We start from the raw sequence: 19,416 nt of genomic DNA, 5'->3' as shown, positions 1-19,416 counted from the left end.
ACTTAAATTTGAAGCTATATCATGTATATATTCCGCTTTACACTTGGTCGATCAACCATCAGAATCGGATGTGTAAAGAAAAATATAAAATAGCGGAAATGGAGAGATTTAGCGAAGGTTATCTGACTGATAAAGAATAATGGAAAATGTATCAATCATGTAATTAAGTATCAATCTTGTAATTAAGTATCCATCTTGTAATTAAGTATCAATCATGTAATTAGGAAAAGATTTTTGTTAATTATCGTCCTTGCGATGATAACTTTTAACAATAGAACAACTTGCAAATTTATCGAGATCTTAGTAAATCAAGCATAAGTAGGGTTACCACAGGTCAGGGAATTCAAGGAAAAGTCAGGGAAAGTAGAATTGATTCGAGATGTCATGGAAAAATTAGGGATTTTTATTAAAAGTACTGAACAAAATTTAAATTTTTAGAATTAGCAGAATTTCAATATTATTTTCAATAAGTTTTTAAACGTTCTTATCAAAAATCCAATTATCTTTATAACTAACAAAATTATTCTCCGAAATTGAATTATTTTTAAAAATTTGAATAAAAATTGTTGGTCTTTCAATTATTTTCAAAAACTTTCCTCAATTCAATGATTTTCAATATATTTACTATTTAAATAAAATTTTCCATATGAATTCAATTACTTAAAAAACATTTTGATAAAATTCTTCACCAACATTTAGGGAGCGTTCATAAATGATGTCACGTAAATTTTTCGGGATTTTAGACACCCCCCCCCTCCCCCTGTCGTGCAATTTCATGCAATTTCACATGTAAAAATACATTGTGTCACGTTTAGTAGAGACCCCCCCCCCTCCCCCAAAAACGTGACATCATTTGTGAACGCGCTCCCTTAATTCTTTTCATAAATATTAAAAAATTTCACAGGAATTCAATTATTTACAAATTTCTTCACAATATTTCAATTATTTTCATCAATAGTAAAACTCACTGCAGAATTTCAATTATTTTTAATACAATTTTTAAATGAACTCTTCAAAAAATATTCAATTATTTTAAAAAATTTTATTTAGATTCGCCAATAGAATTCAATTACTTGAAAAAAATTTTAATTTAAAATTTTACGCAAATATTTAATTATTTTTTAAAATTTCAATAAAATTCTTGTCAAAAATTCAATTATCTTCATAAATAACAAAATTCATGGTATAATTTAAATTATATTCATAAATTATTTTAAAAAATAATAAAATTCTTGTTAAAAATTCAATTATCTTCATATAAATAAGAAAAGTCATGGTATAAATTCAATTATTTTCAAAAATTTTAATACAATTATACGTAAAAATTAAATTTTTTTCATAGATAATAAAATTATTCGCAGGAATTCAATTATTTTCAAAAGTTTCAATAAATTTTTTTCAAAAAATTAATTATTTTCAAAAATAATAAAGTTCTTCGCAAAACTTCAATTACGTTTAAATTTTTTTTCAATCCTCGTTAAAATTTCAATTATTTTCAAAAATAATAAAAATTTCACGTAGAAATTCAATTATTTATCAATTTTTAGAAATTTCTTCCCAACAATTAAATTATTTTGATAAATAATAAAATGTTTCTCAAAAATTCAATTATTTTGATAAATAATAAAACGCATCGCAGAATTTCAATTAATTTTAATCAAATTTTAATCAAATTCCTTGAAAAATGTAATTATTCCTAACAATTTTATGGAAATTCGTCAAAAAAATTCAATTATTTAAAAAGTTCTGGATAAAATTTTTTACGAGAATTCAATTTTAAGAAACATTCAATTATTCAATAAATTATTAATTTTTGCATATTTGAATAATTAAACTCTTATAAAGTTTTTTAAGAAAAATTTATTTAATATTGAATTTCAGTTAAAATTTTAAGTAGTAATTAAATATTAAAAGCATTAGAATTTTTAGAAATAATTGAATTTTGAAAAGGTTTCAAAATAAAATCTTTAAAAATCTGAATTTTTTATAAAAATAATTTTGAAGAAGTTACAGTAACAATAATATTTTTCTTATAATATAAAATAATGATTTTATTATTCTATTTTATTTTATTATGATTTTATTATATTTAAAAATGAAGTTATATTGATGTATAAATAAATGAAATAGAACTTTTTTGTTCTGTCTGGAAATCAGGGAAAAATAAAAATAAATTTCTGTGGCAACCCTGATAAGAAAAGAAAAAAAGCCCCTTAATACCTTGAACCAGATTTAAAAAGTTGAATATCCTCCACTTTATATGTAATCGCAAACTTAACTAGAAAAATAAATTTTTAAAATAGTTCCACGTTTTTATCCAATTTTTACAGATCAGTGATTATTACTTTTTTTTAAGACCAGAAGAAGGAAAAGAAAACATTACAAAGAAAAACATTCATAAAGGTTTAAAATTAGATAAAAGTAGATAAAAATTCCCCTATCATTGTGTGAATTGTTAATTAAACATCGATATCTGGTATTTTAGTTTCAAGTCATTATAACATGTATACACACATTAATTAGCATTCACATTAAAAAAAAAAACCTAAACGTTTAAATATATATATGACAAACGGAACTTTCTTTTTTCGTTGCGATTTTCGAAATTGTTTAAGTAATAATTTATGTAGAAATTACTTTCTTGCACTCAATTTTTTGAGAGAAATTTGAACTCATACATTTTATAGATTTTCAGGAAAAAATGTAAATTTTAGCATCAGAAATATAATGAAGATGTATAAAAAAAAGAAAGTTGACACTGTGTGTAAAAATAAAGAAGATTCCCAAATGATATCTTTTTCACCTGTTGTGTATGTAAATAAGTTCATTTAAGAAGAAAAGAATTTTGTGTACACAATTTATTCTTTAAGTACAATAAGAGATTGAAATAAGACATTTTATAAATATGCAAAAAAAAATATAATAAAGGAATTTTTTTTATTTCTTCATTATAAGAATATAAAAAGTTGTGTATATTCTAAGTGACCTTAGAAGTTTTGTTATTCGTAAAAGATTCAATGAAATGTCAATGTTTATTATGAAAAGTTTGCATGCAAGCATGTGTGCCAGGATGTGACCATCATGTGAAAGAAAAGCAGAAAGGACAAAAAGACTCTCGCCAACTTGTAAAACGTGTGGCATATCACAATCTCATATATGTACGCAAGTACTAGGTCATCGTTCACGTGACATATCAGCTGTTTCTTCTTCATGAAGTGAAAATACAATTTTCAAACACGCGATATTCGAAATTTTTTTTTAAGATCGTTTTCTAAGTTTTACTTTGAAGAATTGAATGAAAATTTTGTTAATTTCACTGTAAAAATTAAGTAACCAGGGTTGCTACGCTTTTGCTCTTTTCAAATTCCCTGACTTTTCCAGGATTTCCAGGTTTTTAAAACGAAAATTATTCGAAAACATCAATAACTTCATTTTTAAATAAATATTTAATCATTTATTTTTATAGAAATTAAGATATTCAAAAATTTGAAATTCAATAACATATAAGAATTTTATAATAAAACATAAAGATATCGATCACTCCGAGTCTTCGACTCGGAGTGATCGCTTTCTTTATGTTTTATAATAATTAAAACTTGCTACTTTGTTACTGTAACTTCTTCAAAAATTATTTTTATCATTACGATTATTCATTTCTAGAATTTTCAACTAAAATTCTTCTTTAAGTCAATTTTTTAAAAATAGCACAGGCCTACAAAATTTAGAATTTTGTCAGACCCACAAACGGGATAAGTCATTTCCGATGTAATTTGTCACCCTGAATCCAAAACTGGCAGCGAAATTGCTATATCACGTCAGGATTCTGAGATATTCTAACCTAAAAGAGTAAAAAAGCCCATTTTTTTGGCAACATTCGACTCTCAATAAAATCTACAAAAATTTTTTTTCATCATTCGAACAAATTTTAAAGGAAAGTACAATTATTCACCTTTCAAAATATTCTACACCCGATCCGATCCGACTTTTTTTTACTAAGATACAACAATTTAAAGTTTAGGTTACACGACCTAAAAACTGAAAAAAGGAAGAAAAGAATAATTGGAAAGTACTTTAACTTAAGCATCTAATTCTTAATATTTTGGGATTGTTGATTAGAAAACCGATGTCGGATTTTCAAAATTCAAAATGGCGGATCCAATATGGCGTATGTCAAAATAAAAAATTGATCGGATTCGCTTGAAACTTTTTACTCGGGGGTTTTTGAGGTCGCTAATTACAAATACGATTTTTTTTAAATAATTGAAATCCTGTGAAGAATTTTAATATTTAGAAAAATAATTGAATTCTTCTAAGAAATTTTATTATAATTGTAGATTTTGAAATTATTTGAATTTCAGCGAAGAATTTTTATTATTTGTGAAATGTAATTGAATTCTTGCAAAAAATGTTTAAAAATAATTAAATTTTTCGAGGAATTCATTTAAAATTGGATTAAAAATAATTTAAAACTTAGGAAAAATTTTATTATTTATGATAATAAAGATCCTAAAGTTCTGAACGTTCAAATGAACGAAATTTATTTATTTCTTCTACAAATTAAATTTTTATTGCAATTATTTTGCGTCACTATCCAAAAATTAATAACTGAGTTTCTAACCGTAAATATTTCAGTTTTTAAATTTTTTGTGATTAGTTATTTTTTAAAAATATCTTCAATAAAAAATCTTTCGTTCATTTGAACGTTCAAAATTTGGGGATCATTGATAATAATTGAATTCTTACAACGAATTTTATTATATTTTTCTAAATAATTGCATTCCTGTGAAATTTTTACTATTTTTGAAAATAATTAAATGTTTGCGTAGAATTTTATTAAAATTTAGTTTAACTAATTGAATTCTTTGAGGAATTTTTATTAAAGTAGTAGATATTAAATATTAGGTACTGAATTGAGGAAAGTTTTTAAAAATAATTTTGAAGTTCATCTACTTATGAAAATTGTAAACGCAATTCTTTTAAAATTGAATTAATTTTGAAATATTTAAGTGAAATTAGGTTTCAAGAATAAACACAATAACTTCATGTTAATTATTAATCATTTCTTTATTAATCTTAATAAAACTTCAAGGTTCTAAAGAATAGGACAGAAAAAACCGGTTGAATAGAAATTCTACTATGCTAAATAAAAATTCTGCGGTGTGAAAGTTCGGCCCAGTATTAATTCTACTTCATTAAATTTGTCTTATAAAATTCGAATTAACGGAGTTTTAAAGATTCAAGCTACTTTCTACAGTTTCAATTTGTTTCATGTACACTAAAACCGTTTTTTGCATCGTTATAAAATTATATTTCAAAATGAAAATTACTATATTTTTAAATTTTTTACTTAGGAGAAATTGAAAAGAATTCGTATTTAAATTTTCAAATTCGTATCTAGTTTCCAAATTCGTGTTTATCGATAGGAAAATTACAAATAAGTAATTAAAAGAACTTGCTTAAGAAAATTGGAATTTTGTCAAAAGAAATTGATTGAGTAACAATTCGTTAAGAATTATTGTGCAACAAAAGCCTGTCTTTCTATATACGTAAGTCGATTTTTAATTTACTTTCGTGTCATGTCCCTAGAAGGTAAACTTTATTTAGTTGATATTCAAGTTGTATAGAGTCCCATAGGTCAGGCACATTTTACAGCAAAGAATATAAGTCTTTACGTCCTTTGCATGGTCGACGCATCATGTAATGTGGCTCGTAATGGTGTGACGGGAAATAAACGCCATTTTCAGCGCTTTCCAAGCGTTACGAACATAAAACGACAATCTTAAAATGTATTTAATTAGACTTTAATTTTCCACAGTGCATGTTATTTTAGGTAAGCCTCAAAGTTTCAGAAAGGAACATAAACTAATTCTTCTATTATGTATATACACAGTTTTTCTAAGGATATCCAGTTGAGACAAAAAATCTATCAAAATAGTTGAGAAACAACGTTTTTGATACATTTTTGGTCTCAATTTGATATAAAAAAATTTAAGGGCATTTGAACCATTATAAAAGTGATAATTTCAGGCTTCGCACTCATCTACTAAAACCTACTATTTACTACTTATTTTTACGTTATGCTACTATTTGGGTATTTTTTTAGATTTCAGCTTTTTCAGATTTTAGTATTCCCACTACTTTAAATTCCCTAATACTAGAAATCATAAAACTATTTTCAAAAATTATAATCAAATTCTTTAAAATGATTCAGTTATTTTCAAAAAATAATCGAAATTAAATTATTTTCAATATCTAGTATTTTCATAAAATTTCGCAAAAGAAATCAATTATTTAAAAAAAAATTGATAAAATTCATCCAAAATTCAATTATTTTCATAAATAATAAAATCCCACAGTAATTCAATTAATTTAGAATAGCATTTTCAAAAAATTTCTAAAAAAATCAATAATTTAACAAAATCTTTATACAATTCTTCACAATAATTCAATTATTTTCTCTAATAATAACATTTTTCCATGGAAATTCAAATTTAAAAAAAAAATATTTCGATAAAATTCTAAGCAAGAATTCAATTATATTCATTAATAATTAAATTCTTCTCAGGAATTTAGTTATTTTGGAAAATTTTAATAAAATTCTTTGCAACTATTCAATTATTTTCGAATAAATAATAAAATTCATCGCAGGATTTCAATTATTTTTAATACAATTTTACAGAAATTGCTCAAAAAATGTAATTTCTTAAAAATTTAATTTCAATTCCTCGCAAAATTAATTGCTCAAAAAAATATTTTTTTTTAATTCTTTGAAAGAATTAAATTATTTACAAAAAATATTAGAATTTTTTGGAGGAATTCAATTATTCTCAAATATTTTAATAAAATTGTTTAAAAGAAATCAATTATTTTTATAAATAATGCAGGGTTGCCACAGGTCAGGGAAAAGTCAGGAATTTTTATTACAGTACTGGAAAAAATTAAATTTGCAGGATTCATAATTAGTTTTATTTTATATTTTAATATATGTATATTTAATTAATTTTAATATATATTTAATTAATTATTAAAAATCATGGATTTATAAAAGAATTTTAGTTACAAACACTACAAAAAATTGTATTTTAGAGAAGTTAGAAATGTTTGCAAAAATTCAATTTTGTTTAAAAATTTTTAAAAAATTCTAGTGTAATTTCCAATTGTTTTTAAAAATAATAAAATTCTTCTCCAAAATTCAATTATTTTTATAAATAATAAACATTTCACAGAAACTCAACTATTTACAAAATTTTTTATAAATTTTTTCGCAATAATTCAATTATTTTCATAAATAATAAATTTTTTTATAAAGATTCAATTATTTTTATGAATAATAAAACTCATCATAAAATTCAATTCTTTTTAACAAAATTTTAACCGAATTCCTCGAAAAATGTAATTCTTCTTGAAAATTTTATTAAAATTCGTCTAAAAAATTCGATTTTTAAAAAATTTTGTTGATAAAATTCTTTATGAGAATTCAATTTTGAAAAAAATTCATTTATTCAATAATTTGTTCATTTTTGTATTTAAATAATTGAATTCTCTTAGAATTTTCTAATAAAAATAATTGAAATCCTGTGAAAAATTTTATTATTTAGAAAAATAATTGAATTCTTTTGAGGAATTTTATTAAAATTTAAAATAGTATAGATTTTGAAAATATTTGAATTTCAGCAAAGAATTTTTATTATTTGTGAAGTGTAATTGAATTTTGGCAAAAAATGTTTGAAAATAATTCAATTTTTCGAGGAATTCATTTAAAATTGTATTAAAAATAATTTAAATTCTATATAGGAAAAATTTTAATATTTATGATAATAATTGAATTCTTACAACGAATTTCTTAAAAGTTATTGAATTTGAAAAGGTTTAAATTTGAGAATTAAAATATTCTTTTGGGTCAGGGAAAAAGTCAAAATTCTGTCTGGAAATCACGGAAAAGTCAAGAAAAAACAAAATTAATTTTTTGTGGCAACCCTGCTCTCTAAATTTGAATTAGTGCGGATTCGTTTATCAATTTGAATTAGTAACATTTTTTACTAATTTTTAGTAGTTTTTTACTAATTGCTAGTAGAAAATTACTAATGCAATTAGTAGAACGTATTTTTTACTATTTCAAATTAGTAAATTTTCTACTAATAATTAGTAAAGAACTACTAGAAATTAGTAAAAACAGTTACTAATTCAATTGGTAAACGAATCCGCACTATTTCATTAGTAGAAAACTACTAATTCAGATTTAGAGAGTGCAATTATTCGAAAAATTGAATTATGTCGATAAATAACAAAATTGTTTCCGTAAATTCAATTATTTTGAGGCATTTTAATAAAATCCTTGTCAAAATTCAATTATTTTCATAAATAACAATATTCATCACAAGAATTCTATTAATTTTAAAAGTAATACATTTTTTCTTGGAAATTCAATTATTTTTCAAAATTCTTATATAATCGTTGGCAAGAATTCAATTATTTTCATATAAATCATAAAATATTTTTTAGGAATTCAATTATTTAAAAAAAATTAAATAAAATGCTACACAGACATTCATTTTTTTCATGAATAATAAAAATTTCTCAGGAATTCAATTATTTATAATTAGTCAATAATTTGACTCTGATTAACAATAAATATCTCCATCTTCTATATTATTTATATTAGAATTTGCATAAAATTGGTCGAAAGAAATGAATTACATATTTAAAAAATTTTATAAAATTCTTTGCATGAAAAATAAGATTCGTTGCAGGAATTCAATTTATTATCAGGATAAGAAAGAAGTATAAATATTTCTAATGAAAATTAGGAAAAAGTCATCAAAATAAAAAAAATGGGATCGAATTTTTGTCAGTTTTGTGAAGTGCCAAAAATCGAGTTTTTTTAGTCGTCAAGTTTAATATTTTGATAGCTACTTTTTTTAGTTTAAAATATACTATTTGCTACTCTTTTAAAATTAAATATCGAGTGCGAAATCTGCAATTTGTGCAGAAGCATATATTCTAAAACAGTGACGTCATAATGCTTGAAATGTCCTTAAAGTAGTGAAAATTCTCAGGAAAAAAAACAAAAGTAGCTTTTAGTGTCTAAAATCTAAAAAGAAGTATCCAAATAGTAAATAGTAAACAGTAGGTTTTAGTAGGTGAGTTCTGCATTTGATTAGGAAATCGGGTTTCTATTGGTAATTTTCCGGCATTTAGATCCGTCACAAGTTACTTAATACTCTTTTGTCCACATCTCAAAGGCAATTGACGTATTATTGCGTAAAAGAGAAAAATGCTCTTCCGAGAAAGATAAAGCTAAAGGGATGATTATGTGTACTTGAAACGCTTGAAACTAGGCAGCATAATTCTAAAAAGAACGAGTTCACATCGAAGCTATAGGGAAAATAAAACACACGATGTGGAATGTAAAAAAAGGATTTAGATGTCTAATGAGAATCCCGGTAGAAATGTTATCGAAGCATTGGCGAACGATTTATGTGAACCGAACAGCAATCTCTTGCTGCGTGGCTTCCGCAATTGCATCGCGGCGAACAGAAAAGAAACATTCCGATTTCACTATACAGCACCACGACTGTCATTGGTCGATTAGATTCAGTGAATGGTCAGCCGGAAATTTCCGGTTTCCTGTTCTTTAATATAATATATATATCGATCACTGACAATTTCCACCCACTCAATAGTATCTCAAATTATTCATTTCATACCCATAATGCTTCGTTAGGCATATTATTATTCTTTCATGCGTATAAACGTAAGGTTTGTAAATAGAATCAATTCCGTATCAAAGGGATCAAAAATAATACAAAATATATTTTCTACCGATTTTTAAAACTCAGACTTCGTTTTTCAATGTCGCTAATAGCCAAATATTCTAGAAATATTTGGCTATAGTTATATATGAAAATCGAAAAAGTTACATTTTATACCAAAAAAGTTGCATTTTGTGTTGCAATATGTAGGAAAGACGAAAGTAATATTACCCAAAACCGGAATTTTTATTGTTATCCAATATGTAAACAGAGTAATTTTTAAAAATATTTAAACAGAAAAAATTCCATTCATTTGAACTTTGAAAATTTTAGTGAAATAATTATCAAATTATCTTTCAATTATGCATGTACTTTAGAGAAATATTTCTAATAATTAGATTTCTAAGTCAAGGATGCTAATCAATCCAATTAGTCAAATTAAAAAGAGACTGTGCTCCAGTTATGCATTGACGTGTAAGATTATGAATAATACAAAGTATACAATTTACAAAAAAACATATAAATAAGAAAACTTAAGAGATCATTTAGTGGAGAAATTCTGAGGAAATCTATAAAGCATTGATTCGTTACACTGATAAATCTATACTTATATCAGTTAACTTCAAGTACAACTTCAATAGCATGATAATTAATAATCTTTCAATTTTCTTAATTCAATTTTTTATCTTTATAGTTTTCAGTCACGGTTTAGAACTAAGTTTTACGGAAACTGCATTCGTTGATAAAAAAAAACGAAATTTTTTGTTTCTTTAATTTTTTCTAAACCATAAAAAACGTTGGTTTAAAAAATGATACCAGAAGTTAAATAAAGAATTATCAAATTTTAAATTTTGTATAAACTGTTTTCATTTATTTAAGAAAAGAAATTTTTTATAATAAATTTATCTGACTCTAAATTTGAATTAGAAAATTATTAAAAAATTTTATTAGAAATTTCTATGAGACTCCAATTATTTAAATACAAAAATAAATAATTTATTGAATAATTGAATGTTTCTTAAAATTGAATTCTCATAAAGAATAGTTGCATTAACAAATTTTTAAATAATTAAATTCTTTTGACGAATTTTAATAAAATTTTTAAGAATTATTACATTTTTCGAGGAATTTGACTAAAATTTTGTATTAAAAATAATTGAAATCCTACAATGAGTTTTATTATTTATGAAAATAATTGAAATTTTGGAACAAATTCTATTAAAATTTTTTTTAAATTACTGAAGTTTAGCGAATAAATTTATTATTTTATGAAAATAATTGATTTTACGAAGAGAATTTATTTGAAATTTTTGAAAATAATTGAATTTCTGAGAAGAATTTTATTGCGAATGAAAAGAATTGAATTTTCTCATACAATTGTATTACAATTTTTTAAAATTTGAATTTCAGAGAAGAAATTTGTTATTTATGAAGATAATTGAATTTTTCACAAGAATTTTATTGGAATTTTTAAAAATAATTGAATTTCTGGAAAGAATTTTATTATTTACAAAAATAATTAAGTTCTTGCGAAGAAGTTTATTATTATATTTTTAAAATAATTAAATTTTTGGAAAGAATTTTATTATTTATAAAAATAATTGAATTCTTGCAAAGAACTTTTTTTAAAATTTTATTAAAATATTTGAAAATAATGGAATTCCTCTGAAAAATTCTAATATTTTTTGTAAATAATTGAATTCTTCCAAAAGAATTAAAAAAAAACATTTTTTTAAGCAATTAATTTTTTTGAGAAATTGAAATTAAATTTTTAAGAAATTACATTTTTTGAACAATTTCTTTAAAATTGTATTAAAAATAATTGAAATACTGCTATGAATTTTATTTTTTTTTAAATTTTTTTAAGCAATTAATTTTTTTGAGGAATTGAAATTAAATTTTTAAGAAATTACATTTTTTGAGCAATTTCTTTAAAATTGTATTAAAAATAATTGAAATACTGCTATGAATTTTATTATTTATGAAAATAATTTATTTTTCGAAGAGAATTTATTTGAAATTTTTGAAATTGAAATTTTATTATGTATGAAAAGAATTGAATTTTCTCATAGATTTGTATTAAAATTTTTGAAAATAATTGAATTTTAGAGAAGAAATTTGTTATTTATGAAGATAATTGAATTTTTGACAAGAATTTTATTGCAATTTTTAAAAATAATTGAATTTCTGGAAAGAATTTTATTATTTACAAAAATAATTAAGTTCTTGCGAAGAAGTTTATTATATTTTTAAAATAATTAAATTTTCGGAAAGAATTTTATTATTTATAAAAATAATTGAATTCTTGCAAAGAACTTTATTAAAATTTTATTAAAATATTTGAAAATAATGGAATTCCTCTGAAAAATTCTAATATTTTTTGTAAATAATTGAATAAAAAATAAAAAAAATAAAATAAAATAATAAAAAAAAAATAAAAAATAAAAAAATAAAAAATAAATAATAAAATAATTTCATAAAAATAAAATAATTGAAAGAACTTTATTAATCTTTTTTAAATAATAATAACACAGCATAACTATAATTAATTATTTGATTACTGTTTTTTTAATATTATAGTACTTTGTACGAAAGGGCGATTTTATTTTTGTAAGCTCATTGATTCTTAAATAAATAAATAAATAAATAAATAATTGAATTCTGGTGACGAATTTTATAAAAAATCTTTTTAAATAATTGATTTGTTCCGAAAAATTTTATGATAAAATTGCAAAATATAAATTTATATTCTTGTGAAAATTTTATTATTTATGAAAGTAATTGAAAGTTTGCAAAAATTTTATAAAACTTTTTAAAATTATTGATTGCTTCTGGTAAATTTTTTATTAAAATAGTAGATATTGAAAATAATTGAATTTCGAACAATTTTATTTTTAATAATTAATTAAATATATATTAAAAAATGTAACTAATTTCAGAAGAATTTTAATTATTAAAATCTTCCAAAAATCCAAGTTTGTTAAAATTTCTAATGAAATTCATTCAAAATTTGAAAAAGAATGAACTCATATATGATAATATTTATAAAACAATATAATATTATATTATAATATATAATTATGTAATATTTACATAATATTATCAGCTTTAATAAATTTATATAATAAATTTATCTGAATTAATAAATTCTAAATGATTTAATTAAGACTTGGAAATAAAAAAGTCGTCTAATTAAATTTGTTCATTTGAGAAGAAAAAGACAAGATCGAATTCAATTATGTGAATTGAATTAGATAACAGCAAAATAGGTTGAATGACATCTGACGGAAAAGTGTATACAGTATATAGAAATAAGAGCGAGAATGAAGAAAAAAAATTCTGTAACTTTCTCAACGGTCAGTATAAGTAATGACAAATTTTTCTCTCTCGTGCAGAAAAAGAGGACTTCCATCCGCAATCCATGCATTTGTTTTATTTGTTACGTTTGTTTATTATATATACGCATGCAGAGGGTTTACATATTTATCGTTGACACATATTTATTATATACACGTATTCATTTCGATTATATATATTTTTCGTGCGTTAATACGAAGGAGAGAAATATCACTCCAATAAGGATACATGTATATCACTATAGCATCCTAAAGAACTCTGATATGTGCGCGCTCGCTCACCTCTCTAATTAAACTCTCGAGTTATTGCATTAAATGCAATAAGACCTATTATCGTCTGACGGAAGTTTAATATCATACATATATGTAGGTACGAACTTGGGCGAGTGTAAAAAATTCATCATCATCATCATCATCATCATCATCATCATCATCATCATCATCATCATCATCATCAGAACTAAGAATAGAGATCTTATTAGAGCTGAAGAGTTTTATTTGAATTTTATGCATTTTGAATGATTCATGATTCAATTCACGGTGCGGGACTATTGTAGAGTGTGCCTTTAACAGGTATGAAAACTTGGGCGGAACTGGATTAGAATTTTAAAAAAAATTTATTCGATTCATATGAACAAATCTATTATCAAATCATTATCAAACGGTTCATTTTCATCATTTGTTCATTTGTATGAAATAATTTTTATTTTGCAATTAAATACTATTTTCAATCAATACTGAACACTTTATGTAATAAATAACTTTATAATATTATTATTTATTTGGTAGTAGACAAATAATCGGTTATTTGAAGAAAAAAAATTGTTTGTTCACTGTGGTATGAAATTGTTTGAATAAAAAAATGTCAGATGCTCAAAAATAAAAGATTGGAGAATTTTTATGTAAACAAATTCGTGGTATGCATTTTTATTATGAAACACTTGAAATTAGACGCTTTGAAGTATTAAAAACATTGTTTATGTGATGTACACGATAGACACATGTTGCATAAACTATATAGAATATTGCTATTAATTTCTGTTAAAGTAAAAAAGAGAGAGTGAGTGCAATGTGCTCTTTTGTATTAATTTTCATTCTCTACTACATTCTACCCATTAAAATCAATTATTTATATTGTGTGTTACTTTTATCCAGAGCCACATCAACCCAATTTCTATTTTCTTCTTTTATTAAATCGAATTGATTGTTTTTTTCAAAGAAACTATGAAAACCTTTCACCAAATGAAATAAAAATAAATAAAATTTACCTTAAGGAATAAGTACTGGATGGAAAATTTAAACGAAAAAAATAGGCGTAAAAATATAAGACGTAAGGAATAAAAAACGTAACGAATAAACAACGTAACTAATAAAAAACGTAACGAATAAACGATGTAACAAATAGAAAACGTAACGAATAAAGATATTTTGACTTAAAAAGAAATTTGGTTAAGAACAGATCATTAAAGTCTTAAGACTTTAATGATCTGTTCTTAACCAAATTTCTTTATATATTTTTATTAGTTTTAGTTCAGTTATAGAGATTTATTAAAGTTGCAAGATGCTAAAGTGAGAAAAAGATTAGAAATAAAAAATTTGAAATCCGATTGGCGAAGTTATTGTTTAAAAGGAAAAAAAAATCTCACGTTTCACCTCTCACGTACCGTTGCGCCCTGCTCAACAAAAGAATATTCCACGTGAAATTATTCCATAACGAATAGAATTCTTTTTTCCTAACAAACTATAATGGGAGCATTTTCCTGCTCTGCAATGAAGGGAGAGCAAACAAAACAAAATGTTAACGGGGAATAATGACGCGGTTTTAATTACAACATATTATTATTTTTGTGAAGAGCGTTAAGCTACTCATTACCTGAAGTCGAAGAATCAACATGCTTCACGATCTCCAATACTTTTGCTATATTCAAAGTTATAATGCCTGTCCTTTGGTCAGTCAAGAACCCTATAGTGATCGCCACAAATGCACCTTGCATGCACTTTCCAATACACAACAGGAAATAAGTACATACAGACAAGAAGCTTCTTATCCTTGCTGCGGCTAAGGAATTCACTTTTTATCCTATTGAAACATTCTCCTAATATTCTCGAAATTTTCTTGAAACAGTTTTTTCTTTCAATTCTCAACTAATTGTAAGAAAGGTATATGTAAAACAGTTTCATTAATTTCAGTTTTTTTGTTTTTATTAAAAGAATCTTGGAACCGTAACAATCACTGTTTTCCACACTTTTTAACTATTCTCTTGTAAGCAATTTTCCTCTTTGGTGCACTTTGTCTTTTGATATTTTTGCCGTACTGTTAATTTGAAAAACAATTTTCTCTTTTTCTTTACACTTTTTACACTATTAGGGTTTGAAATTAGTCTAAATCACCGTTGTTCGTTTTCGACAAAAAAAAAATGTCTTTGTTTGCAAAGAATTTCAAGTTTACTGTACTGATTCTTCAGCAGAGTCTCACTGACACTAATTTTTATCATTTTCAACCTGATTCACTGAAATTCACTCACTAGAACCATAATTTATAAATGCGTGCTTTTTCTAATTGCGGAACATTGATTAAAATTTTAATAACAAAATTAGATCATTATCCGCAGCAGATTATTTTTCATTACTCCCATTTGGTTTCTTATTCTCATTTTTAAATTAAGAAATGAATAAAATTAATAATTTAATTTTCTGATATACTTCACGTTCAAAGGGTTCAATTTTCAGTTACAATAATAAAGAAAATGAAGATAAGAAGTTGCTAACGAATAGAGATATTTTTGCACAATAATGAAGAGAGTCAAGTCTGGAAAAATGGGTGAAAATTTTACTCAAAAATGCGCTAAATTTTTATGTCTTGAAATACAAAGTTCTGTATGTTTCTAATTATTCTTATCGGATTACACTGGGATTCAACTGACTTACGATGGCATACTACAGGTTACCGAACGGAGCAGAAGAAGAAAGAGTTTTACTTGCAAGTGGGGAGAGGAAGTGGTATTGAAGTGGTATGGGGATAGGATGAGGTTGGGGATGGCACAAACCACATAACCTGACAGAGTGCTAGGCAACTTCTTTTGTTTTTAAACTTCAAACAATTAAAAAAAAAGAAGAAACAAGAACACAATGATGTTACAGAAAAATTCCAATTCTCCCCAAACAATTAAAAAAATATTGAATTTCAAACTTTGTTTTCTTATAAGATTTTTTTTTGAAAGATTGATGTCTTATTTTCTTAAAAATTGCGTTTCGAACCACCACAAGTTTGACAACTTTCGACACAATTTCAAGGACAAAAATTTATCTCTCGATTATAATAAAAATGGTAAAAATCCAAAATATGCGTATTTCCCAATATTTCTGCTTGTTAAACGTCCTTCTTAAATCGATAATTCTATTCATCATGTTGTGTGATCAACATCCTCAATTAAATAAGGAGGAAAACATATCAATTTAATGTTAAGAAATCGTATTTATATTATTCTGTTTTTCAAGTTCATGTTGCGTCACTATTAAAAATGTCAAAATAATCATATAGATTTTGCACTTTGATCTGCGAATAACCCTCAATTTCGATTCGTTATAAATCGTAAAAAAATATTGGTAACTTTTGAGTCTAAAATTATTATAGTAAAAAATGACTATATTGTACTCTTTAAATGCGAATTAGTAAAAATGTTTACTAATTTGAATTAGTGACTGACTTTTTGCTTTTGAATTAGTAAATTTTACTAATAAATTAGTAAAAGTTACTGTTTATTAGTGAAGTTTACTATTTCAAAAGCAAAAAGTCAGTCACTAATTCAAATTAGTAAACATTTTTACTAATTCAAATTTAGAGAGTATATTTTCTTTCACTAATTAACCATTTTTTGGGTTCTTGCAATTTTCAATTTATTAAGCAATAAAAAAATTGAGGTTCCTGAAGTTAGCGTTGAAAAATATTTTTGTTGCAAAAATAAAAAAAACTACTTTTTTTACGGTCTTAGATTAAAAAAGTACATTTTTATTTTTAATTACAAAAGTCAATGAAAGAAGTGAAATTAGTGACAATTTCGTCTCTAAAAAACCCGCCCAAAAAGTAGTTTTCGACACTGAGAGTCGACGCTAACTTCAGGAACACACAAATTGTCAATACTGATTATAATGTCAAAAGTGACCAATTAAGATTTCCTAAATACCGAACTTTTTTCTAATTTTAAAAAACAAATAATTTGAGCCACGCACGGAATTCACGTCCTATATTAAATACGTCATTTCTACGCCACTGCAGTTATACCTTTCACCAGTATCGAGAAAAAAATAATATTGTCGCCACTCCTCCTGCATTCCTCTAATATTATTTTTTCCTCCTTTTTGACGAAGAATCACTTAATTTTCTACAAATTTTATAAATAAGGTCATTCTAAGATATTTTATCTCAAAATCTTTATCACAAATCAGATTTCTCTCGAATATTTCTCGAAAGTGATTATGGCTTTTGAAAATAAAAATATAAAACTATATACTGTCCTTCAGGTGAAGCATTAAATAAACTAAAATTGCACTTCTTGAATATAAAGAAGATTAGATGCAATATTCTAATTATCTCATTTTAAAAAAATAATTTCGATTTCCACTTTTTAAAAATATGATTAGAATATATAAATTTATGATGTAGGATAAATTTTCCTTTGAGTATAGTAAAATATATAAAAAATAACAAATGACGCATCGGATATAAGTGTTGGGGTATATTATCTAACCCTCTTAAAAAGTTTCAGGCGGTAAGTTTTTTCAATTAAAATGCAGCACGCGATTTACAAAATATGGTAATTCGAACTTCATTATACCCTCCTTTGGGGGAACTTGGCAATAGGGATATCAATGGATCTTTCGAGTACACCACTGCTTATGGCACTTAAAAACTTGAAACAAAAATACCACTATTCTGCAAACATTGTAAAAAACATAAAATCAACTATAAAAAAATGCTTTCTTTAAAAATTAAAATTACCCCCATAAAATAAATTAAGTACAGTTTTGGTCAACTTTTTGGAAAAGATGAAAATTGTGGCCATTTCAGAAAAACTTAACCAATTTTTTCTTTTTCTGTATCTCTAAATAAAGTAATTAATACATTTCTTTAAAATATAACGTCCATGAAGATTTGGAGATAATTTGACTAATAATAATTCGAATGAATCAGGGCTCGAACCAGTGAAAGTATTTAAAAATACGGACTTTACGGATCAAAAATGAAAAATTACGGACCAACTGACAAAAATTTAATCAGGACGAGTCAAATAAAGCAGACAATTTACTTAAAACTATATATTATAAATTTTTCATAACTATATAAGTCTTCGACTCGGAGTGATCGATTTCTTCATGTTTTATAGTAATTCAAGATGACCCAGTGACAAAATTATTATTTTCAAGAATTTCTAACTAAAATTCTTCTTAAAATCGATTATTTTTAATAATTTTCGGAAAAGTTCTTTGACAATTTTCAAATTAATTTGTTTACACGGAGAGAGAATATATATTAAATTTTGTAAAAGTATTTTCCAAATAGGGGAAAAAGTGCGACAAAGCGAAATTTTGATATAAAAAATACTAAACTTTAAAAAAAGTGATGTGAAATTTAGTGAAGTTATATTAGAATTTAATTAATATTCTGAATATTTGATATAATTATACTAAATTTCACATAAGTTATTTTTAAATTTAGTATTTTTTTATGTCAAAATTTCGCTTTGTCGCACTTTTTCCCCAGTTTGTAAAATGCTTTTACAAAATTTAATAAATATTCTCTCTGTACAATATTCAATTTTACGAAATTTCAATTATTCGTAAATTCTTCAATTAAATATATATTAGAAAATAAAAACTTCAAATAATATTAAAAAAATCCAGAATTAAACTTTCTCAATAAACAATAATTCCACAGAATTGTTAGTTAAAAATATGAAAAATTCAAATTTTCAAAGATTTTAATCTGAAACCTTTTCAAAATTCAATTATTTCTAAAAATTTACGCTCTAATGCATTTAAAATTCAATTATAATCTAAAATTTTAACTGAAATACATTTTTAAATCAATTTTTATGAATAAATAAAATAAATTTTTATCAATAAATTTATGAATAATAATTGAATTCTTTTGACGAATTGTAATAAAATTTTTAAGAATAATTACATTTTTTCGAGGAATTCGATTAAAATTGTATTAAAAATAATTGAAATTCTGCAATGAGTTTTATTATTTATCAAAATAATTCAATTCCTAATAAGAATTTTATTATTTACCAAAATAATTGAAT

General features: G+C 23.8%; 1 protein-coding gene across 3 annotated transcripts in view; it reads right to left on the bottom strand.

Moving 5' to 3' along the window:
* Positions 1-19,416, bottom strand: part of LOC122511205 (rhophilin-2) — a 77,445-nt gene that overhangs the window by 42,194 nt on the left and 15,835 nt on the right. Inside the window, exon 1 of one of the 3 annotated variants that reach the window (XM_043626321.1) lies at positions 14,982-16,017. The exons of the other annotated variants lie outside the window; for them this stretch is intronic. Within the exon in view, the coding sequence (XP_043482256.1) occupies positions 14,982-15,002 (21 nt within the window). The 5' untranslated portion in view covers positions 15,003-16,017. Of the gene's footprint in view, positions 1-14,981; positions 16,018-19,416 lie in introns of those variants that run through there. 3 annotated transcript variants of the gene reach the window in all.

The sequence above is a fragment of the Leptopilina heterotoma genome, unplaced genomic scaffold (genome assembly GCF_015476425.1).
Source record: "Leptopilina heterotoma isolate Lh14 unplaced genomic scaffold, ASM1547642v1 Lhet_81, whole genome shotgun sequence".
Lineage (NCBI taxonomy): Eukaryota > Metazoa > Arthropoda > Insecta > Hymenoptera > Figitidae > Leptopilina > Leptopilina heterotoma.
This window is presented reverse-complemented; position numbering and strand designations above follow the sequence as displayed.